Source organism: Podarcis cretensis (assembly GCF_951804945.1).
Source record: "Podarcis cretensis genome assembly, chromosome: 1".
Taxonomy (NCBI): domain Eukaryota; kingdom Metazoa; phylum Chordata; class Lepidosauria; order Squamata; family Lacertidae; genus Podarcis; species Podarcis cretensis.
The window spans coordinates 33,669,391-33,692,438 of NC_137170.1; the positions used below are offsets into that span (position 1 = coordinate 33,669,391).

A 23,048-nucleotide genomic window follows, 5' to 3' on the forward strand; every position below is an offset into this window, starting at 1 on the left:
GGAATCTGAGTATGCCTAAGATTGCTTGGGAAAGAGCCAAGGGAATTAACTGGACTGCCCAAGGGCAATAACATTCCTTTTTAAGACTGCTTTAGTGTTCTCGAAGCTACCAACATGAGTCTGACCAAACAGCGGGAGGCAGTGGAAAACAGGAGTGCCTGGTGTGCTCTGGTCCATGGGGTCACAAAGAGTCGGACACGACTAAACAACAACAAATGTTCTCCTAAGGAAGTACAAAGGCTCCAAGAGTCAAACGAGTACTGAGGGGCCCATGCCCATTTTGGCCCTAAAGAATTACAGTATACGGACTGAGTGTGGTCCTTTCATAACATTGACATTCAATGAAGAAAAGTTGACAAATGCATTCTGATATTTGAAGTTTCTTCAGTATTTGTATGCTGTTGTTACCAATTACTCCCAGTTGAGTGGTGTCCCCTCTAACCAGTTCCCCTTGTGATTCCTCAGAATGCCAGACCACTCTTGCTTCAGAGGACAACTAGTGAGCCCTTTTTTCTCTGAACTCAGGAGCCAGATTCATCGCAGGACCCTCCTATGGGCTTCCTCTACTTTCTTGTGCTCAGGTTCGTCCCCTTTTCTTCCCCTATGCTGGTCCCTGTACACAATTAGCAAAGACAGTCCTACTGCTTCTTTCCTCCCCTCAGCAAGCTCGTCTTTGCCACCCTTGTACAGTACTTTGCCTGCCAGTTATCTGAAACATTGAGGCAGAGGGAATTCCCCTATTCATTGCCTGTCTATTTTCCTGTTGGAAGAACCAAACACTCTGGAGCTTTTCCTGCAGCCATCTCTTTCCTGCAGCTGTTCTCTCCTCCATGCCCTACTATTCCCTCTCAGCACTTCTGTTTAATCTCTGTATACTGAGAGAGGCATGCTTTCCCACCAGACTGACTGCTGGAGAAGCTTCCTGCAAATACAAAGGCATGAGCCAATGACAGGCTCCTCCTCACAAAGCCCTTCTTAAGCAGCTCCCATAGGAAAATATATGAAATATATTTATGAAATATATAAAACAATTATCCGATCAAAAAAAGAGAAACGATTACTGCAATACACACAGAAAGCAAATGGTCAAAGTCCTCCTCAAACTCTAATACTTCTTGATCTCGAAGATCACATGAAAAGTCTTCATAAATAACACCATTAATCAGATTGCTCTGGAAAAATAAAAAGATTTAATGATAACTTTTAACTGGTGGTATAAACCATCATACCAATTTCAGTTTGACTTCATAAATCTCTAGGAAAAGTTAAAACGATAACATCAAAACTTCATTGGATTTGATACACTGATACATCCAATTTGATACATTGGATTTGGTCCCATTAAACAAGGAATGCACAACAAGTTGGACAATATGATTTATTTTGGCCAGTAGTGCTTAACATACAAAAAATCTGAACAGTTTGAAATATGACTGGAGTATATACTTTCACCCAGGTATTTTAGCTTACTCATACACAAACAAACACACCTACATAGAGAGCTTTGCACTATAAGACTCCAGAAGGATCATATCCAAACAAAGGAAATATGAATTTCAGCAGTACTAAGAAAGAACAAGAATGGTTTTGGGCATTCACAACACAGTACAATCCTGCAGGTATTTAAACATTAGCATTCTCTGTTAATTTGATGAAATATTTAAATATTTTGGAGAATGTGCCCCAATTGCATATGGTATGTAATTACTAACTGTAAGTTCATGTTTACATTAATTTAAAATACACCACTCTATATCAAAATAAAGCAACTATTTCTATAATTCACACTTTCAGTTATAGATATTGGTAGAGAAACGCTATTATTTAATTTATATTTTATGTAGATAACCAAATGTGATGTTAAATGAAATGCTGTGTAGTCTTCAAATATATTAAGAATTTTTACCTCATACTTTGGAAACAAGGTCTCCTTCATAAGAGAGAGAGGAGCGGCGAATTTCTGTGGAGCTGGTGTCCAAAACATTTTGAGAGACCCTGGATGAAATTTAACCTTCACATCAAAAACAATTAACAAAATTAGTATGACGTTATTCCTAGACATGTTTTCTTCTGAATAATTAGATGTTGCTGTGCTAAATTGGTAAACATTTCAAGACAAATCAGGCATTTTGAGATAAAACAGAAGTGAAGGAAACACAAAATATGAAGGGCACTTGTATCACCTGGCAAAAGCTACACATCACATTTGCATGGCAAAACCAGCATTCTCTGGATCTGGGCAAATGAGTGAAATCCTTATTCTAAACATATTACATAAGAGTATGGACTACCTCAATCAGCAGGAAATCTAAATGGAAAGACCCAAGTCCTATACTTTCATATGCCCAGGATTATATATTAGCAACAGGGGGTGCTTACATCCACAATTGTATCTTAAAGCTGTCCCACACAGTTACACTTAGAGATTTATTAAACTAGTATCCCCAAAACAGAAAATGCCAGGAGACTCCAAAGCTGACAATGGCTACAGCAAGAGAATGAGACATCATAAAACTCTCTGCATTCAAGGCCCAGTTAAATAAAGAATTTGCATACAATTACCCCACTGTCAGGGGACGCAGGTGGCGCTGTGGGTTAAAGCCTCAGCGCCTAGGACTTGCCAATCGAAAGGTCGGCGGTTCGAATCCCTGCGGCGGGGTGCGCTCCCGCTGCTCGGTCCCAGCGCCTGCCAACCTAGCAGTTCGAAAGCACCTCCGGGTGCAAGTAGATAAATAGGGGCCGCTTACCAGCGGGAAGGTAAACGGTGTTTCCGTGTGCGGCTCTGGCTTGCCAGAGCAGTGATGTCACGCTGGCCACGTGACCCGGAAGTGTCTCCGGACAGCGCTGGCCCCTGGCCTCTTAAGTGAGATGGGCGCACAACCCCAGAGTCTGTCAAGACTGGCCCGTACGGGCAGGGGTACCTTTACCTTTACCTTTTACCCCACTGTCAGATATACAAGAAAGAAATAGAAAAATTGACTGAAAGTCAGGGGAGAGGAAAGGGGTTTCTGTGAAAGAGAAAAAGTCCAGCCTTCAATGTGGTTGGATTACACCATTTGAAAAGGAGATGAGTTTGTCATGAAAGGAAGCCACTAGGCAAGTCCTAATATTGTCTATTGAACCTCCCTCATTCTGTACTTTGAGGAGAGTATTGTATAAGAACCTGGGAAATGCAGGCCTCTTTAAAAAAGCAGAAGCAATCTAGAAATTCAATAATTTGTTATATTTCAAAAGATGGGACTTCAGAAAATTATGTTATCAGAATTACGTATCAAATCTTACTTTTTCTCCTAACAGGGCTAGTTGAGGTTTTTCAACATAAAACTCAGCTACTCTTTGCCATTCAGGCATACTTTCTGGTGACCTTGGAGGGAAAACTTTAACTCCATCTTCCTGACTGTATTTGTATACTTCTGAAACAGGAACTCCTTCATTACAAATTCTGGAAAAAAAGATTATCAGTAAGATACTGGAATATTTGTAAAGCACACACACAGAGAGAGTATTTACTCAGTTCAATTTTTATGCTTTGTTTTGCTTTTAAATAGCACATTCTTGATGGCAAATAATTGCAGGCTATAACCTCAGCAGCTACTGGCCAACATAGCTCAAGTAATGATGGATTCACACTGAATTTTATTTCAAAGCAGCACTGGGAGATGAGTGTGCTGACAGTGGGGAAATCAATAGAAAGACAGTTCAACAGTAATTAATTTGGAGAAATGGGGGGGGCCAGCCTTTTTTTGACTAGCCAGGCCTAACCACAGCAATCATTTTGTAGTGTTGCCTAGGTATCAAGTAGGTTTTGTTAATAGTAAATAGGCTAAATTTCATTGAGATTAGCTCTCTGTGTATTTTTTAAATTAGGTGTTAACCAGCTCAATCCCTTCAAATCAAAGGGATCTTATCACATAAGTTAAGCATGCCCTGTGCAGTTCTACTGCCAGTGATCTGTCAACAATCTTGATGAATTAGTTTTAGTGTTTTTACTATATAAGAGTTTTAATTGCATTTATATGTTTCATGTTTCTGTAAACTGCCCAGACAGCTATGTTATACATCTGGTATACAAAGAGAATGAATACATAAATAAACAAAATGCTAAAAATATATATTTAAGTCAATTATCATTTTCAAGAGTACATTCTAACAGTGCCATCTACTGGTGGTTCAAAACTTTCTCACTAGAGAACAGATAGAACACTGCTGGGATCTGCAATAAAATCTGCCTTGAAAGTCCTGCGGGTAAAAAGCAAGGCTATATATTTAAAATCACCATTCATATCTTTATTCCTGTGACCACCAAAATATTGTTTTCATTTTAAAAAGGGAATGTAATAATGCAAATATGAAACCACAGAACACCGTTCCAGAGTCTTGTTTAGTCTCACAGATATTAAAGCATTATCTACACTTGGGTAGTTTCTGATTTCACAAGAGAATAGTGATAATGAATTACTCTAGCAGGGTCTCCCAAATTTAAGCAAGGAAACAATCAGGATTAATTAAACTGCCCACAAAACATTTTGCTGAAGGAATGCCTGTTCACATAAACAAGTCTCCTGAGTCAATAGACTCTATCACATTCTCATTCCTATGAAAAGACACTGCTTGATAGTGTTTGTTGATTCAGACTAGATGCTATTCAAACAACCGTTGTCATGTTAACAAAGGAAAGGGCTTTTCTTGGACCAAAGGAGAAAGGGGGGAAACCTGCCTGACAGCATGGCACAGGGATACCAGAGCACATCTTCAGTTTCTGCCTACCATACCCTAAATCACAGGAATAAGTTTCAGGCATTCCAGTCCCTGCTCTGACCTGTCACCCTAACCCACTATTCTAATGTCAGAATGATAGGACACCTAACTGCCCTACAAATATTTGTGCTGGATGTGTTTACTGGGCAGAATACATAAAGAAATGGCTATTGGCCTAGAACAGGGGTGAGAACTGGTGAAAGGGAACAAGTTACCTCTTTAAAGTAACAGTGACATTTTAAAGCAATAATTAAACTTATTCTTGTTTACATGCAAATAATTCCATTATGTGATATTATCAATAAATTTCAATAAATAATACAGGGAATAGCCATTTTGCAGGCAACCAGGACACACACAACTGCTGACATGCATGCTGTTTTCAGCCCCGGAATGGGGCAGGACCAGCTTTTGCATTCCCCACTGATGCCCACAATACCCAGAATGCAACCCCCACACAAACAGGGAGTTGTCAGTATACTTGCCTGGCAATTGAATTTAAGTCCCTTAATTAGTTAAAATTGCTGGGTTTAGCCTAATAAAAGGTAAAGGTAAAGGTACCCCTGCCCGTACGGGCCAGTCTTGACAGACTCTGGGGTTGTGCGCCCATCTCACTCAAGAGGCCAGGGGCCAGCGCTGTCCGGAGACACTTCCGGGTCACGTGGCCAGCGTGACAAAGCTGCATCTGGCGAGCCAGAGCCGCACACGGAAACGCCGTTTACCTTCCCGCTGGTAAGCGGTCCCTATTTATCTACTTGCACCCGGAGGTGCTTTCGAACTGCTAGGTTGGCAGGCGCTGGGACCGAGCAGCTGGAGCGCACCCCGCCGCAGGGATTCGAACCGCCGACCTTTCGATCGGCAAGTCCTAGGCGCTGAGGCTTTAACCCACAGCGCCACCTGCATCCTTAGGCTAATAGTTGAACATTAATTAATTAAATTAAATGCTAGCAACTGAAGTTTATATTTTATGTCTTGGGTGTTTTTATTTGCACTGTGCTGTTGTTGAATTGGTGTGCTTTACTTTTGTTTACTGTGCATTGTCCTGGGCTCCTTGTGAAGAACAGCAACTTAGAAAGGCTTTTAAATAAGTAAGTAAGTAAGTAAGTAAATAAGTAAATAAATAAATAAATAAATAAAGGGTGGGAATCTTACAACTAGAAATATGGTAACAAAAAGTATCAAGAAGTCATAGCATCATTGAATAATAATTATTTATACCCCGCCCATCTGGCTGGACCTCCCCAGCCACTCTGGGCGGCCTCAAACAAAATATTAAAATACAATAGTCCGTCAAACATTAAAAGCTTCCCTAAAAAGGGCTGCCTGTTTATAAAGAATTATAAAGATTATAAAGAATATAGAAGGACTAGTCGTTGAGGAAGTATCAACATGGCTTCTGCAAAGGGAAGCCCTGCCTGACTTACCTTTTAGGATTTTTGACAGTGGCAGTTAAGTATGTGGTTAGGGGTGATTCAGTATACTTGGACTTTGAAAGAGCTATTCAAAGCATTACTATTTTACAATTGTTGCCATCCCTGCCAAGAAGACCACTAGCAGAGCCAATCTGGGCAGGAGAGCTGCAGGGCAGGGGGGCCATCTGGCCCAGGGCCTCTGGCTCAAAAGGGGGCTCAAATTTAGACACTTGTTAATTTTTTTTGCATTAAGTATGTTTCACAACTTGTTTTATGCACATCAGACCAAAATGTGACACACCTTCTCAGCTAGAAAAGGTTAGAAAAGCTATTGTTAAATAAATTTTAAAAATCAAACTATGTCTCACTCTATTTTTGCACCTTGTTTTTGGATATTTTTATTTCAGGTAATTGTTATTCTTCTTCTGGTTAGGAGTTGCAAAAGCTGGGCTTCTCCAAACCTCTGAGAGGGCCTGGGCCTCCCCACTAGAACCTATTTGGCACTACCACCTTCTCTGCCACTTTCTCTACCACCTTCTCTGCCACTTCTTAATGGGAGGCTTGCTGGGCCCAGGCCCAGTCCTTCCTATTGCACCACCCGAAAAAGAGAGGACACTGAAGCAGGTAAAGCCTTCCAGAAGAAGAAGGCAGGTGAGCAAATCAGAGGCCAGAGCAATCCTCACTTGCTCAGTGTTTGCTGCCAAAAGATATGCCCCCTGCAGTTGGTCCAGGACTAAAAGGCCAGGGTTGGGCAGGAATCTCATGCACTGAGCACCAGCTAGTGCTGGGAAAAGGCAGCAGGAGCCACTGGCGGAGGAAGAGGGGGCGGGGGGAGCGCACTGCCCCCAGCAGCACAATCCCGGTGGGGTGCCATCGCAGCTGCCCCCCTGCCCACGCTGGGTGCCATGCTCCCACAGGTGACGTACCACGCCCCTGCAGGCACGCGCCAGCCATGCACCCGCCTGCTCTCCACCCCCCGGTGCTGGAACATGAAGCTCCGTCACTGGAAGGAGCAACAAAAACTCAGTGTGTGCCACAGGAAGGAGAGACACAAATCTGTAGGCTTCTGTTATTCCTGGAATGCAAATAAAGTTGTGTGAATTGGTTCTTCCACCAGAAAAAAATATTCACTGTTACATAGAACTGCATCATAGTACTCACTTGGCAACACAAAAACATTGCACAAAGAATTTTCTAATCATACCTTTCTCTTGCCATAAATTCATTATAAGCAGGAGTGGATGGTAAGAACTGCTCTGAGGGGTCACTGCAAAGATTAACTGGTGGTAATAAAACATTATGACCCCTTTTGTCTATAGTATGGTGTATTCTTGAAGCAAGCTGCAGATGAACGGGCAACACACATCTTGGGCAAGCCTCACAAAGAAGGTGAATAAGTGGGTGATCCACATCTCTAGAAAGAAAATAAAGATCATTACCATTTGATGCATGTAGATATAAATTTTAAAGTTACTGAGTCTGGACTGTTTCTGTCTGGAACCTGTTAAGCTGATTGGGGCTGTCTGCTCTGCTCCTCTCCAAATAACTTTAAAAGCTCATGCCTTGGAAGTGGTGCAAGCATTCTGGCGCAAGCTGAAGGGCAAAAGCCAAAGGGTGCTTGTTCTGTGGCTCTTTGCCTCTGGCTTGTGCCCTCTTTGAAGAGGGAGGGAGAGGAGGGGAGGGGAGGGGAGGGGAGGGGAGAGAGAGCACAGTACACTCCTCCCAAGGGAATGTGGAAAGGAATTATCTTAAATGTCACACATGGAGAAAAGTCACCATACTGGGGGTTAGAGGTCTTCTATGGCGCCTGTTGACCCACCCCTCTATAAAACAACACAGCCGTGATCATTTTCTTTCTTTGAGGGTGAAAGAGAAGGCAAGACCAAAAACTATGACAGATCTTGCTACACTGGCTAAAGAAGCCCCTTCCCAGAGGAGCGGTGTTCAAGCAGCTGTTTTTGATGTTTTGAATCAAACTACAATGGAACAGTACAGAATGTATGTAATGAAGGTGAGAAAAAGTGTTGCAAAGTTATGGGTTAGTGTTTCTGCACATAGTAGTCTGTACTGCAAAATTTCTTAAACAATTAGATACCGTAAACAACTACCTCGCACACATTTCCATTTTCTTCCACAATACAATTTCCCTGTCACCCTTTTTCAAACATAAAAAGTTACAATTCTGTAGCTCTCAAAAGAAAGCATAACAGACAAGTTAATTAATCACAGTCATCAATTACAATGTTACCCAGTGTGTTTTGTTAACAGGTTTTGTTTTTAATCTACTTCAGAAAATAACAACTGAACCATAGTTTATTGTGCCCCTTTGCTTGAGCTCCAAAAGAAGATGGAATCATTTGCCAGTAATGGACAAAAATGGAAACACTCCTAACAAAAAACTAAAATATTTAGAACATGTTGCAGGTAAAGGTGTGTGTTTTTACAGCACGCACTCTCCTTAAGCACTCTATTTATCATCCTTTGAAAGAGAAGACAAAGAAAAACCAATACTACGTGTGTGGCCTACATTAACCTCACTTAATGCACTCAATAACTTTTTTTCACAAAATCATGCTTTTTCTGCACCATTGATAATCTGACAGTAACTTTTTACTGAAGTAAAATACTCATTGTCTGCTGTCATTATTTGTTTTAATACATAATCTTGCTAACCAAATGAACTTAAAGCAATGTAGATAAGCAATGGCATGCACAGGGTCACTTAAATGCCAATTTGACCGTTTCATAAACTTTGGAATTCTTTTCCCGTGAGTCTGCTCTCGGTTACTTAATTGAAAGTAATATCCATTTACAAACTTCAGACTTGCCATAAAAAGGCTCTCTTCCGTGTCCCAGAAACTTTTCAGGGCTTGAATCACAACAAAAGCTAATAATTAAAGCTTTTTTCCTACACCAATAAAGTAGTGGAAGAGTAACCTGGGGTATTCCAAAATACATTTGACCCTAAGAAGTTACTATTCCAAAGGGTGCAAAATTGAAAAACAAATGTGAAAATAAATAAATACTGTAAAGGAAATGATGCCAGGCACATCATTCAATTGAAGGGCCAATACCAATGATATTTAATGAAATAAGTTCTGAAGAATGCAACAGAACTAACTGAAATGATGCATGTATACAATTAATAGGGAAGCCATGCACCACAGTCTGCCACAGACAAGACTTATTAAAAGTACCAGGATCTTTAAGAGGAGTACATCTAATTGGTTAATTTCTTTCATCAATTCTATGGATTATAGCATAGCCACTATCTGCACAAGCCTATGTAAGTCTACTCAAAAGTAAGCAGATCTACTCATCAGTAAGACCCAGTAGGTTAAATGGAGCATATTATCAGGTAAGTGGGTATAGGAGTGTAACTTAAAGCAGGTATGATTGCAAGGAACTATGTGTACCACTCAGCACATAATATGCAAGATGGAGAGATTTTAAGAAATAAGTGAAAAAGCAGGGTTGTTTCAAACATGTGGTCCCTCTACCCACATTTTTCCACATTCGGGGAGGTTATGTGGAGGATGGGGACAGACTTTGGGGGTGTGGACATTCAGGTAAATGGTTTCCAATGTGACTTACAACAAGATATGGCAGCCCTTCCCTGTTTGTTTGTTTGTTTGTTTGTTTGTTTGTTTGTTTTAACAAAATGCAAAGACCGCTTGAGCGGTTTACAAGAGATAGTAAAATTATCAGTAAAAACAGTTAAACACATTTTAACATAATTAAAATTAATATTTTAATTTTATTATTTAATATATTAAATATTAAAACATGGTGACATTGAAATGTCTTGATAAGCTTGCCTAAACAAATCTGTTTTAAGCAGGTGTCAAAAAGAGTACAACAAAGATAGCTGCCTGTTGTCAATCGGCCAGAAGTTCCAAAGTGTAGGTGTTGCCACACTAAAAGATCTATTTCTAACATGTTTTACAGATGTATATTATTATCAGTAGTGGTGTATGTGCTGGAATATAGATTTTCATAATGTATTTTTTTGTGGGGGGCGTCCACCAGGGAATATAAATGAATAAAACAAAAGCTTTATTTCTCGCAACTGTGGAACGAGTATTATGTAGCATGTAACACTGCTAGTTCCACAGATCAAAACTGTCAAGTGTGCAGTTATGTGGGTAAGGCAATCCTGCAAGTAAGGCAAACCATTAAGGGCTTTCTATACCAAGAGTAACACCTTGAACTTCACCTAGTAACAAATCGACAACCAATGCAGGTAATCTGAGCACAGGTGTTATAAGCTGACAAGGTCTTACTCCTGGCAGCAACCATGCTACAGCATTCTGCAGTTTCTGGAACAAGCAGAAGGCAAACCCCACATAAAATACATTGCGGTAATTAAATCCCGATTTCTGATTTGATCCTGGAATATCCCGCTTTTCCTTAGGACGTCCTTATTTTCATTGGAGAAATGTTGGGAAGATATGGACCATGGGCCCGTCAACTTCAGCCTTGACTAAATTAGGGGTGGGCAGAAAGTAGAGCAGGATCTACTGGTGCACAGTCTGAAGTAGATCAGAAAGGATTGATCATTACCAAATGTTAACCAATGGGAACATGATTACACACACACACACAATGGAGATAGAGATTGCTGAAATGAACTGGGGGAGACATAGCCAAGAGTGGATTTGTGAGCAAACTATGAGCAAAGTTAAACTTTGGTACTCAAACCAATTACTGAATTCTTTGATTCTAAGTATATGAGTTTTGCACCAAATTCCTATTGGTGACTTTAGGGGTTCCAGTAAGAAAAAAAAGTAGATCTCATAAGGCTGAAGTCTGCCCACTTCTAGACAACACTGACTGCAGTATTCTGAGACAGACATATTTCCCAGCCCTACTTACAGTTGGCAAGGATTGAACCTGAGACATTTTGCATTCAAAGCATTGAGCTATGGCCCTTTCCCTACATTAGGCAATAATCTACAACAATCACTCTTTGTAATTTAGGATTGAATCTTCTGCACTCTAGAACATTTATGATGTTGTAATGCAGTGAGCTGTTCTTGTGTTGCGACTAACGCTTCTGTCAGTTCTGCTGTGAACTCATTAGGTGGCCTTCGGCAAATCACTATTCTCCAAGTCTCCTCACCTGAAACATGGAGATGATAATGCAACCTACTATATAGGTTTGCTTTAAGGTTTACAAAAGCAATTTATGTGAAACACTTTGAACACTCTGAAATGCTATATAAATGCATAGAATTACTAATTAGTGCTAAAAAAAAATTCCCCTCACCTCCGTTTAAAAATAAATGACAAGGAAAAAGAGACCAAGATTTGTGTGTCCTACTGACAGAATGTAATCTAAGATCAAGCTCAATTGGGCCATAAATCTCTTGCTGGAAGGAAAAGAATTTGGGGGCTGTGATAAGAATGCTGCAGAGATTCTGGGTGTTGGAAAAGAGTATTAAATCTTCAGTGTGTTTAAAAACTGCCCACCTTTTCCTAGGCTGAAGGGGAAATGGCAAAGATCTGTGACATGTTTTACTAGTGAGACAGAATGGTTTTTAGCCTGTTCCGAGGCCTGTCGCCTGTACGGGGACATCGAAGCAAGGGACAGAGAGATAAACTTTGAGATTCAGTTCCGCCCCAAGCCATGATGGGAGAAAACAACAGCTGGGAAGTGAAAGAGACAACACCATATATGGACAGAAGGACTCTCTATGCACATAAGTTTCCAGACGCAGGGCAGAATAAAGATAATAGTTTGAGTTCCTCACCTGAAGCTTTATAAATTTATATATTATAATATCACGAATGGAAATCATTAATTATGTAGCTGTTGACTATGGGATTATTATTATGATTTAAATGTAACTGACATTAAGATTAGGTAACACAAATCGGAAATGCACCCAAACCACCATGCGGGGAGCCATTTTAACTAAAATGTATTAATTGGGAGTTGATTGGCATTTTGATAATTGTATAATTTGGGAATTAATTGCTATTGTTATAATTTTTTTATTGGGGGTATATTGGAAAACTAATAAAAATAAATAAATTAGTGCTAAAAAGGAAATATTTTTAAGCTCACTTGATCTTTGTAGTCCAAGTGGAAAGCAGAGATACGGGATGCTGTTCATCAAGATCTTCTAAATCCTCCTGAATTTTAACTGGTTTCGCCTTTGGAATTGATTTGCCTTTTATTTCCAGCTCTATGTCTGAGGACAGAGACTTCTATACAGGGATAAAATTCAACAGTAAAGTCAAGAACATTAAAAAAGAATGGCTAAAGTAAACTTTCAGCAGCCTCACAGTTGGGTTATTTGTTCAGATGTGCAGTAATATTCCTACCCCTTTTAAAAAAAATTCCTTGCTCCTCTCTGTTGTTAGGCATGGCCACAACCACAGACAGGCCATCTGTCAATGTTAAATTATGGAAAGCAACCCTAAAACCATAATTATTAAATATATAAAAGCTGAAGCCTTGATCAAGAAGAATTAGCATGTCTTCCACACTTTTCCTTATCAGATTCAGGACAAGACAGCTGCCTTTCTGAAGTAGAAAAGCAAAACTTACCCTCTTCCAATGTGTCATCTGCACAAGTGATGTTTGCCTCAATTCTGTTCAACACTCTTGAATGAAGAATTTCTCTTCATTATCAATCTTCCCCACCCCCTCCAAACTTTAAGGAGATAAAATGGAGCTGGTTTTCATAAATGGAGCTGGTCTATCATAAAACATGTGAGGGAGACCCTTGCTCTGAGCAGGTAAGTTGCTGATACTCTATCTAGCGTAAGATATTTAGTAAGAGTGTGCTGGAATTTCACAAATTCCAATGCAAAGTGGGATGCCTTGGAATAATTTGGAGCTTCTCAAAGGTGAAGCTAGATCTCTGTGAGGAGGTAAAAATGAAAGCAAAATAATTTGCCTACCACCCAAACATAGAGACCACCCACCCAAACAGCATCTCTCTTTCCAAAATTCAAGTACAGATTACTGGCCCTCATCCAGTACACTAATGCATGCACATACCAGTCCAGACCTTTCACAGCCTCTCCTGATTCAGATGTTTTTGTTCTAATGAAAGTCTATGATTTGTCCCTAAGATCAGCATCCATATCTGAAGACTGGAAAGTGGTCAATGTAACATCCATTTTTTAAAAGGGACTCAGGAAGATCCTGGAAATTACAGGCTACTTTCCTTAGTATTTGCTTTATTTTCAAATTATTTCCTAATTATCCTTTTCCATGCTAGAAGGGAACTGAAAAGAAAACTGCCGATGTCATAATGCCATTTTACAAATTTAGAGTATGACTGCACTTGGAATACTGTGTACAGTTCTGGTTGCCTCACCTCCAAAGGAATATTGCAAAGTTGGCAAAAGTTCAGAAAAGGGCAACCAAAATAATCAAAGAGATCACTCCCTCCTTTGTTTTTTCCTTAGAAGGAATAAGGTGACTTAATGGCTTACGAGTCCTTTCTGTAGAGAGTCTTTCCTAGATCTAAATATGAATAAATGGTATTTTAAAATTTATCTCTTACCTGTGATGGTTCAGGTATGGCCTTTTCCACATCTTTTTGCTCTGGAGGAGTTGGCTCTTGTAACTGTACAACCTCTGAAGATGAACTCTCCTCACTTTCATGGAAGCTTATTACCTCTTGTGAAGATGATAATGAGGAATGCTCTACTTTCTCTCTTGGCGTTTCAGTCACTTCTTCGTCAGCCTATGAGGACATTTTAGTCTAGATATACATTTCTACTTCCCTCAATTAATTTATATATATATATATATATATATATATATATATATATATATAATCGGCTCCTAATCTAGCTAAGTATGAAAATATTTAGCTCAAATATATAACACTGCTATTGCTTATTGTCTGAAAGGTGTCACGTCTGTTTTGTCCCTAAGTTTAACAGCAACATACAGTATACTTGAGAAGAAGGTGAGGCAGTGTTTAATTTTTTAAAATGTAAGCAATGAGGTTGAGGTCTGTGAAGAAACCTTGCCCTCTTATCCTTTTCACTAATTCTGTATAGGGAAGGGACAAGCTGTTATTGCTCAGGGTAATGAGAAAGGAACTGTGCACATGCTCAGAGGTACTTTTCACATAATTTCTGCTGGCTAGTAGAAATAATGGTGTCGTTTTGCTACCAAGACCCAACTGACCCATGCTCCTCTATTAATGTGAGGGCTACTAAAGTGCTCTACGCAAGCAATTCCTGCATCTCTTTATTCTATTACGATGCTTGTGCCATAGAACATCCCCACTCCTCTGATCTGAGGTTGCTGCAACACAAATCCTTGAATCTTGTTACACGTGTGGGTTGGCCTGTTCTCTACAGCAGCACTGGTTGGTATTATGTGGTTCACTTTATGTTTCTCATAAGAGGCATTTAAGAGGCCTCCTTTTCAAACATTACAAGTAATCAGTGATCTTGCTCTTTGTGGCTGCCAATCATATAGTGGAATTTACTTCCAAGTAAACAAGCATAACTTTACACTATAAGAATGATTAGCTTTTAATTTGCTATTTTTAAAACAATAGAGAAAATGGTAGAGTTGGAAGGGTCTCCAAGGGTCATCTAGTCCAACTTCCTGCAATGCAGAAATCTCAACCAGATCATACAAGATGATCTAACCTCTATTTTAAAATCTCCAAGGAGAGTTCACCAGCTCTTATGTGAGTCTGTTCCACTGTCAACCAGCTCTTACTGTAAGACTAGTCTTCCTGATGTTCAGGAAAATAAATATATAAAAAAATATATAAATAAATTTAAAAAAAATTAAATCTAAAATAATACAAAGTATTTAAAAAATAAGCTTTTGTTTTGATCTCTCATTCCATGGTCCAAAGTTTACCAAACCCTATTCCCAACCACCTAAATTAGCAATTCAACCAATCCCAGCTTTACTTTACATAGAAAAAACAGTCATTTTATATTTTTCAGTCATTCTATCCTTTTTCCTTGTCTACTGTATGGGAGACCTTACCAAAAGAATAACATTTTTGTCTTTTCTAAAAGGCTCGCCAAACATAGGAAGCTGATTAACAACCATGATATAAAGCTGGTCAGACATTCAGACAGTCATAAAGTCCTGAGCCACCCCAAAGCCAGTCGCCTCAGCATGGATGTTGAAGGTCCCTAGAACCAGCAGTCTGGGAGTCCTCAACACCACCTCCAAGACTGTCAGCTCAGGCAGGGAGACTGCTGGGCAGCAAGGCGGGCGGCAAACCAGCAGAATCCCTAATCTACGCCAATTGCTCAATGCCAGGAATCTGTCCCAGCCCTGCCTGGAGATGCCTGGACTGAACCAGGAACCTTCTGCATGCAAGTCAGATGGTTTTTCACTGAGATACAGCACTTCACCAGTTTAATCTGAGAGCACCTGGAAAACTACCTAATCACAGGGCATCCAACTTGCTGGGATTCTTTCTCACTTTATAGAGCTTTATCCAGCCCTCCAATTGTCTAGAATCTGCACAGCTTTGCCTAATTCTGATGTCAAGATAAACAGAGCTACGTGTCATTGGCATATTGGAGGCACCCAAAGACTAGGCTCACACTGAGAAAGCAGATGGCACATGGAATACAAGAATAAGAAAAAGGATGCATAAAACAGCAGCTTGGAAAGAAAATAATACAGGTAGTATCGGCAAAGAAAGGACTAGTCAGAAACAAGAAAGTTTAGAATTTAAGTTTTACCTTAACTTCAGCAATATCTTCTCTCACTCTTGCGGCTTCCATTTGAAAGTGAGCTTGGGGATGGTGAGCTTGGGGAAAGCTCGCTCTTCGTGATGATCCTGGTATATCCTAGAGAAAATAAGGGGCAAATATACAATCTACAGTATCAATCATCATGGATGAAAGCAGTGATGTTTTATGAACAAGCTGTATCATCTTCACCAGGAATACTACACCTGTAGCCCATCACAGGTTTATTGGACTACAACCCCATTATCCCCAAGCACTGTCAGTCTGAATGGGGCTGCTAAGACTTGCAGTCCACAAAATCTGGAGGGCACCAAGTTGGGGAAAGGCTGTTGTATATTAATCAGACACCGAATGCTTATATGCCTGCCAACCCAGCAGCAGTTGTTGCAACTTTCTTACAGCCCCAAATCAAGGGGCTTGAATGGATTCTCAAAAGAAAGGAGCTCTTTCCTTGGCAAAGGTACAGGGATGTCAATTTTCAGAAGCAGCCATAACACAAGTAGTAATTGTTATGCTTCATTACAACCAGTAGCAGCCTGTGTGGTTGAGTCATCCTCCCAATGCTGGCATTGCTGTAGATTACCGGTACCTGGTTGAGACCGTGAGGTGGGGGCATGGAGGCAGTCATGTTGAGGCTGCCCAGGCATACTAGCAGAAGCACTGGATTAGCTCTGCCAGCATCCTTGCACACACCCAACCTCACCACCATCGTTCTCTACCCTAGCCCTGTCCAGCCAAACTGCAGCTGTGACGGAAGGGCAGCTCCATCACACAAGATGAGCAGCTAACGCTTACAATATATATTTTTAAAAATTTTAACTATAAGTAAGTCAATGCTAACAAAAACAATTCAAGGAATATTCATGAGATGTTCAAAACAAAAGAGAAAAGGAAGCAGGTTCTATATCAAATTAGGATATTCAACTGTATCAATAACATAAAATACATCACACACACACACAAACACACACATATGACTAAAACAAAGTTTGTTTTCAGCTTTCATTTCATCATTTGCTTTCAACAGATATAAAATAGTTGAAATACAAAGTATATTGTAAAGTGGCTAAAGCAAGTTCTGTTATACTAGTTTATTTCACCCTGACAGTGAAATTTAACTGTGGCCACTTTTAGACCTTGCAGTGGGGCGGGGGTGTTGTGCAAATGTTAAAGAACCTCCCTAAACTGACTAGCAGTAAACAGCAGTGCAACATAACCCATCTTGTCTCCTAACTGTACCTACCACCACCACTTTTTGCATGTGCAACTTTATTTTGTAATCCATTCCAAATCTGGAGCACAACCTCAGCTAGTGCAATGCTCCTTCTCCATATAAAGGCATTGTCCCAGTACCAAAGCAATGGCATGCATTCTCATTCTCTGTAAGCTTAATAATCAATTCTATGTTCTGCTGCCATGAGGGACAGCAGCGTAGAATGTCAGGTTAAGAAACAAATATTTTTCCATAACAGAAGCTTAAGCTATACCACTTTCGCTTGTTCAGCATCTTCTGCTGTCGGTTCTTCAGGTGCCAACTCTGTTGCCAGATGGTCTTTTTTAACAGGTGGTGGCTTGAGAAAGAAAGAAGAATATTATGATTAAAAAGCATGATCTTTGATGTCACATTTTAGCCATAATGAAAGCATTTGATGGGGGCCAACAGGTTATAGAACATCCCTGAATGGCATCCTATGGAATTCCACCATTAGATCTGTATCAATGGGGACTGTCCTTTTGCCAGGCTCTACCCTGATAGAGATATCGGTCAGCAAGCAGGTTGCTGATCCAGGATACAAACCCAATGCCCATGCCAAAATCCATCTTACATCTGTAATCAAGTTGTGGCCAATTTTTCAATTCAAGGTGATGTCTTGTCTTACTTATTTTATCACACTGTCATTTCCCTGCCTCTGTGGCCACTGGCCTGTTGTGCTGTGGCCTGCAAAGATTAAGATTAAAAAGCATGATTCTTAGCATCATCTTTTAGCCATGAGGAAGGCATTTGTTTACATAGTATGCACTACTATGTGATACAATTTAGATTCTTTTCACATTTAGGCCTGGATCTAAAGGTCTGCTCACCTACCGGGAAGCTATGTTACCAATTCCCACAAGCTGCAGGCTTTGTCATTTCACATGGTGCTCCAGGTCCCCAAATCCTCCATAGTAGTTTCTTATAGAGTCAATGTGCTCCGTACTGGGGGGGGGGGGGGGGATCAGTGGCCCTATGCTACTTTGTACAAGGGACAGGGCAAGTGGGGATTCTGTTCAACCAATATTCCTTCGTTTCAATCTGCAGCTACTTTGATTACAGCGTATATGATAAAGGACTAAAACATTTATTAGAGCAGTCCTCTTAAATAATACTAAAAAATTAACATCATTCTCTGATAATGCCTTGAACCTTATCAATTTTACCTGTTCCATTTCCAAAGGTGAAACTTCTACAGCTGGAGTCCCTTGTTCTCTCGCCTGAAGTTCTTCATTCATAGTTAATATCTTCATTGTACGAATATATATATAAATATATTAGAAAGTACACCAATGTCAAACAACAGTAAAACATTTTGCTGAAGTTGATGCTAATGTAAGTGTGGAATCTCCCGTATAATTTTTTTAAAGCACGTTCTATCAATAACCACTCTACTATGAACCTATACATTTCTGGCACAATTCAAGCTGTACCATACCTATGAACTTGATCTCTGTATACTGTAGGTTAGGCACTACATCAATCTCTGTATCCAATATCAACTTGGAAAGCTGCACATGATACTCAAACATGAAAGTCATGTAGACAAGCACCCTCAGTATGTGTTTCACATGCATGAAACTCTTCCCTAGGGCCCTAGTCAGAAACAGAATAAGTGTTTTATTTTATTTTAACCCATTTTAATTCACTTTGAACCACCAGGATGAAGCCTGTATACACACACACAGGCATGCATACATGCATACTTTGCAGCAGGCTGCAACAATGGCTTTTGTGTACTTCCAGGATACTTCTACTAATATATCTATTAAACTACAGAAAACCTATCAAAGGAGGATGCATTTATATTTGCCCAGTCTATTAGTTTTATAAGGTACTACTTTTTATCTGTGTTACAGCACAGTGTAGGTTTTAGAGAAAAATATGCAAATTTTAAAAATAAAACCAAACATATTTCACGCATTCTAAGTCCACCTACTGCTTTGTTTACGTTGTAGTCCTGACCAAGAATACTCTCCACAAGTTCTCTGATCCTCAGGTCCGAGGGAGTTGGTATAGTAGACTTCAGGGATGCAATAATTTCATCAATAGACCTTACAGCTATTCCAGAAGGCATCTTTTGCAGGGAACGCTGTAGTTGTGACCTACTTCGCGTGAGGTGCCTCGCTTTTGAAATGCTTGATGTACTCCCACGTGAAATTTCTACCAAAGCCTCTGCAGCAGACTTCATACTAGATGAGCCACTGCTTCTTTTACTAACTGATATTTCAACGTCAAATATTGAACCTAATAAGCATGGTTTTGAAATTTCTTTCAACATATCAGATTTTCCACTTGAACCAGAAACCACAGAATGTGTGTCATCAGCTTCTACATTTAAAGCGCTGGTTCCTCCAACTGTAGAAACAACGACTTCTTCCGATGCTATTTTTTGCTTTAGTTGTTCCATACCCAAACTGCCTTTCTGTAGAGCAACAGATTTAGCTGGTGATTTCGCATGACTCCTTTGATATTTGGGTTTCGGTGGGGGCTCTGGTTTCTTTAGCATTGTGAGTTGTTTGCTTGTACCTACGAAAGAAGCTATTGCTACTGCAACTTGTTCATGTTCACCTTCCATGTTATCACTTTTGATTTCTGAGGTTGTTTTCTTAAAACTAGGGGGCTGTTTCTTGTCAACATTGCCCTCTTTCTTAGATGTCTTTTGTGAAGTTGTGACATCTTGTGTTTGATCTTCCAGGCTGGTAACAGTGATCCTAACTGCTTTCAGCCGTTTAGAAGAATCCACTTCAAGAGAAGAATCTGTACTTTCAAGATGTGGGGATGGGCTCCTTGAGCTCCTATAAGACACGGTTATTTCAGGTGGTTCAACCTCCAAATTGGATTTTTCCAGTTCTCCATGAACATCAGCAATTGCTTGTTTAAACTTGACAAATTTCTGTCGAGATTCTTTGCAGATATTTTCACGTTCCTTAAGGATACGCAATTCTTCCAAATAGCTTAAGCCAAAATGCTCATGTTTTCTAGCCATTTCTTTGCACCTTTCAAGAAATAAGCATAGAATTTTACTTATATGTGATTAAAATTCATAGCTATAAAAGATTAAGAGACCTCTTCATATTCTTGACTTTGTAAATTAGCATATCTGGGAGCTTCATGTGGACAAGCTGAAAAGTGATTCCAGATATGCTAATTTATATGAAGCTCTAAATATTTTTTTGAAGAACTGCTAGGAAGTCTGAAAAAGGAGAAGAAAGACAGAAAAGCCACAAACATTTAATTTACCATGGTTAGTCAGAGAGAGGAACAGGAGGGCTTCAATCGTCCCATTTAATTTTTCTCCTTCCCCAGCACCACAGGTAACACACAAACAACAAGCAAACTATATCACTGACTGACAGATTTATAAAATGTTCAGCCTCAGCCATGAAGCTCACTGGGTGATCCTGGGCCAGTCATAGTCTCTCTGCATAACCTAGCACACAGGGTTGCTGTGGGGATTAAATGAGGAGGGAGAAAACCATTTATGCCACTTGAGCTCCATGGAGAAAAGGTGGGATGTAAATGCAATTGATTAATTAATTAAAACCTGCTCCTCTATAAAAATAAATAAATCCAGAATGATATTTCAACATTAATTTGACTAAATAGTTTCCAATAAGGGTACTGCCTATTAGAAAAAGCAAGTTGATAAAATAAATGTTAGTTAATTTGCACAATTGTACATATAAGTAAAAGGCAATGATTCTGAAACAGCACAAGTGCTGACTTTTTTACATGATGTGTGTGAAAGTTATACCAGGTGCCTTCTTGGGAGAGGCCTTACCTCCTGAGCAAAAGAGGAAGAAATGCCTCTTTTAAGACAGAGATTGCTGTCTGCCATTTTAACAAAATACTTGCTATTAAAAAAAAAAAAGAATCTGCTGCATAATTAATTGGGAATGCCTTTTTTTACTTCCGCAACAGGTCTAGCTGATTATATACAACCAAGTCATCACACACAGCAGCCATATAGTTCCCTCATCCATCCCGCACCCACCCATTGGCAGGGTCCTGTGCCCTTTAGGCAGGGCCAGATTTAGGTTTGATGAAGCCCTAAGCTACTGAACGTAATGGGGCCCTTTATATGTCCAGCTGTCCTCTGCCAACAACAAATTGTCGCTGTTTTTTGTGTTGAATATATGCTATAGGTACTTAATAGATACCTAATAGATATCTAAATCCATTTGCACATAACAAAATATGTATTTTACCAAAGTAATTGTTGAACTGAAATACAATTAATACAGTGGGTTTTTCCTTTAAAAAATTTTGGGGGCCCCAAGAGAGTGGGGCCCTAAGTTATAGCTTGTTTAGCTTACACAGTGGTACCTTGGGTTAAGAACTTAATTCTTTCTGGAGATCCATTATTAACCTGAAACTGTTCTTAACTTGAAGCACCACTTTAGCTAATGGGGCCTCCCGCTGCTGCCGCACCGCCGCTGCGCAATTTCTGTTCTGATCCTGAAGCAAAGTTCTTAACCTGAGGTACTATTTCTGGGTTAGTGGAGTCTGTAACCTGAAGCATTACAGTAACCATATGTATGTAACCTGAGGTACTACTATACATAAATCTGGCACAGGCCATATAGTTCCCACATCCATCCCACACCCACCCACTGGCAGGGTCGGTCCTGCACCTTTGAGGCTGGGGCTGGGATCCGTGGTCCTCAAGTTGCTCATGGACTCCGACTACCCCTAAACAATGGAGTTGGGACTGAAAAACTCAACAGGGCAAGCCCCTTTCCTCTTAGGGCAGGCATAGGCAAACTCGGCCCTCCAGATGTTTTGGGACTACAACTCCCATCATCCCTGACCACTGGTCCTGTTAGCTAGGGGTGATGGGAGTTGTAGTCCCAAAACATCTGGAGGACCGAGTTTGCCTATGCCTGACTTAGGGGGTTTCCCACGAGGATGGAAACCTGCACCTGTTGGATTTCTGCCACCCGGCTGCTTCGCGCCAAATCCTCGCCCGACGTTAACTTTTCCCCGCGAAAGATTTCAAGCAAACCTCGCTCCGCGATTCCTCCCGCGCCAACCCGAAAGCGGTTCCCTCACGGCTCGGTTCCACCTCTCCCCATCTCGTCCTTTCCCAGCCTCTCCCTTCTCAGCGGCCGCCAACGACGACGGCAGCAGCAGCTCTGGCCCGCCGCGGGGACAGAAGCGCGCGCGGTCGCTTAGCAACGGGCTGGGACGCGGAGTCAACGCAAGAGAGACGGGCCTGGCCGGCCGCGGCTTACAGGGAGCGGGAGAGGAAACGGTGGGGTTGGGGGTGCGTCGTTAGCGAGAGCGCCCCCTGGGGCAAGGGAGGGTCGCGCTGGAAACGATCCCCTCGGCTGCGTTTGGCTCTCTGCGGAGAGAGGGCGTTCAGGTCTTGCTTGTGGGATGCTAGGCTACGTGGACCATCGGCCTTGCTTATGTTTTATCCTCGGTAGGTCCAATTAAAAGGCCAGGAGTTGGGGGGTCCTCTTCCCCTCTGAGACAGCTGTTGGCTGCTTGGAGCAGTGCCCGATTTACATATAAGCTAAACAAGCTATAGCTTAGGGCCCCACTCTCTTGGGGGGCCCCAAAAGAATTAAAGGGGGAAAAAAAACCTGGATGTACATTTACAAAATATAAGATAAAAACAAATTAAATAAAACCTACATACAGCAACAGTGTTTTGTGTTCTCTAGGCTCCTATGATGTAAGTAATGGGCCCCACCTGCTAGCCTGCTCCCTAAAATATCCCTGATTTGCTCATTTCTGTATATAGGGTGCCTACAGTCTGCATGGACTGGTTGCATGGCAACATGTGCAAATGGCTTTAGATACCTATTAGGCCCATAAATTACCATATAGCGTATATTCAACAGAAAAACAGTGACAATTTGTTGTTGACAAAGGACAGCTGGACATGTAAAGGGCCCCATTACCTTCAGTAG

The 23,048-nt window shown here is 40.7% G+C and overlaps 1 protein-coding gene across 2 annotated transcripts in view; it reads right to left on the reverse strand.

The window, feature by feature from the left end:
• TTC6 (tetratricopeptide repeat domain 6) overlaps positions 1-22,350 on the reverse strand; it is a 61,855-nt gene extending 39,505 nt beyond the window's left edge. The window contains exons 1-11 of one of the 2 annotated variants that reach the window (XR_013833217.1): positions 22,136-22,350; positions 19,067-20,126; positions 18,294-18,374; positions 17,363-17,446; positions 15,867-15,974; positions 13,694-13,876; positions 12,241-12,383; positions 7,375-7,584; positions 3,283-3,442; positions 1,907-2,011; positions 1,074-1,172 (exon numbers count right to left, since the gene is read on the reverse strand). Coding sequence is in view for 1 of the 2 variants with exons in the window: in XM_079954294.1 (XP_079810420.1) it covers positions 1,074-1,172; positions 1,907-2,011; positions 3,283-3,442; positions 7,375-7,584; positions 12,241-12,383; positions 13,694-13,876; positions 15,867-15,974; positions 17,363-17,446; positions 18,294-18,374; positions 19,067-20,116 (2,223 nt within the window). In the remaining variant the exon portion in view is untranslated. The remainder of the gene's footprint in view (positions 1-1,073; positions 1,173-1,906; positions 2,012-3,282; positions 3,443-7,374; positions 7,585-12,240; positions 12,384-13,693; positions 13,877-15,866; positions 15,975-17,362; positions 17,447-18,293; positions 18,375-19,066; positions 20,127-22,135) is intronic. The other variant, XM_079954294.1, reaches the window with a different exon arrangement.
• Positions 22,351-23,048: the final 698 nt, after the last annotated feature.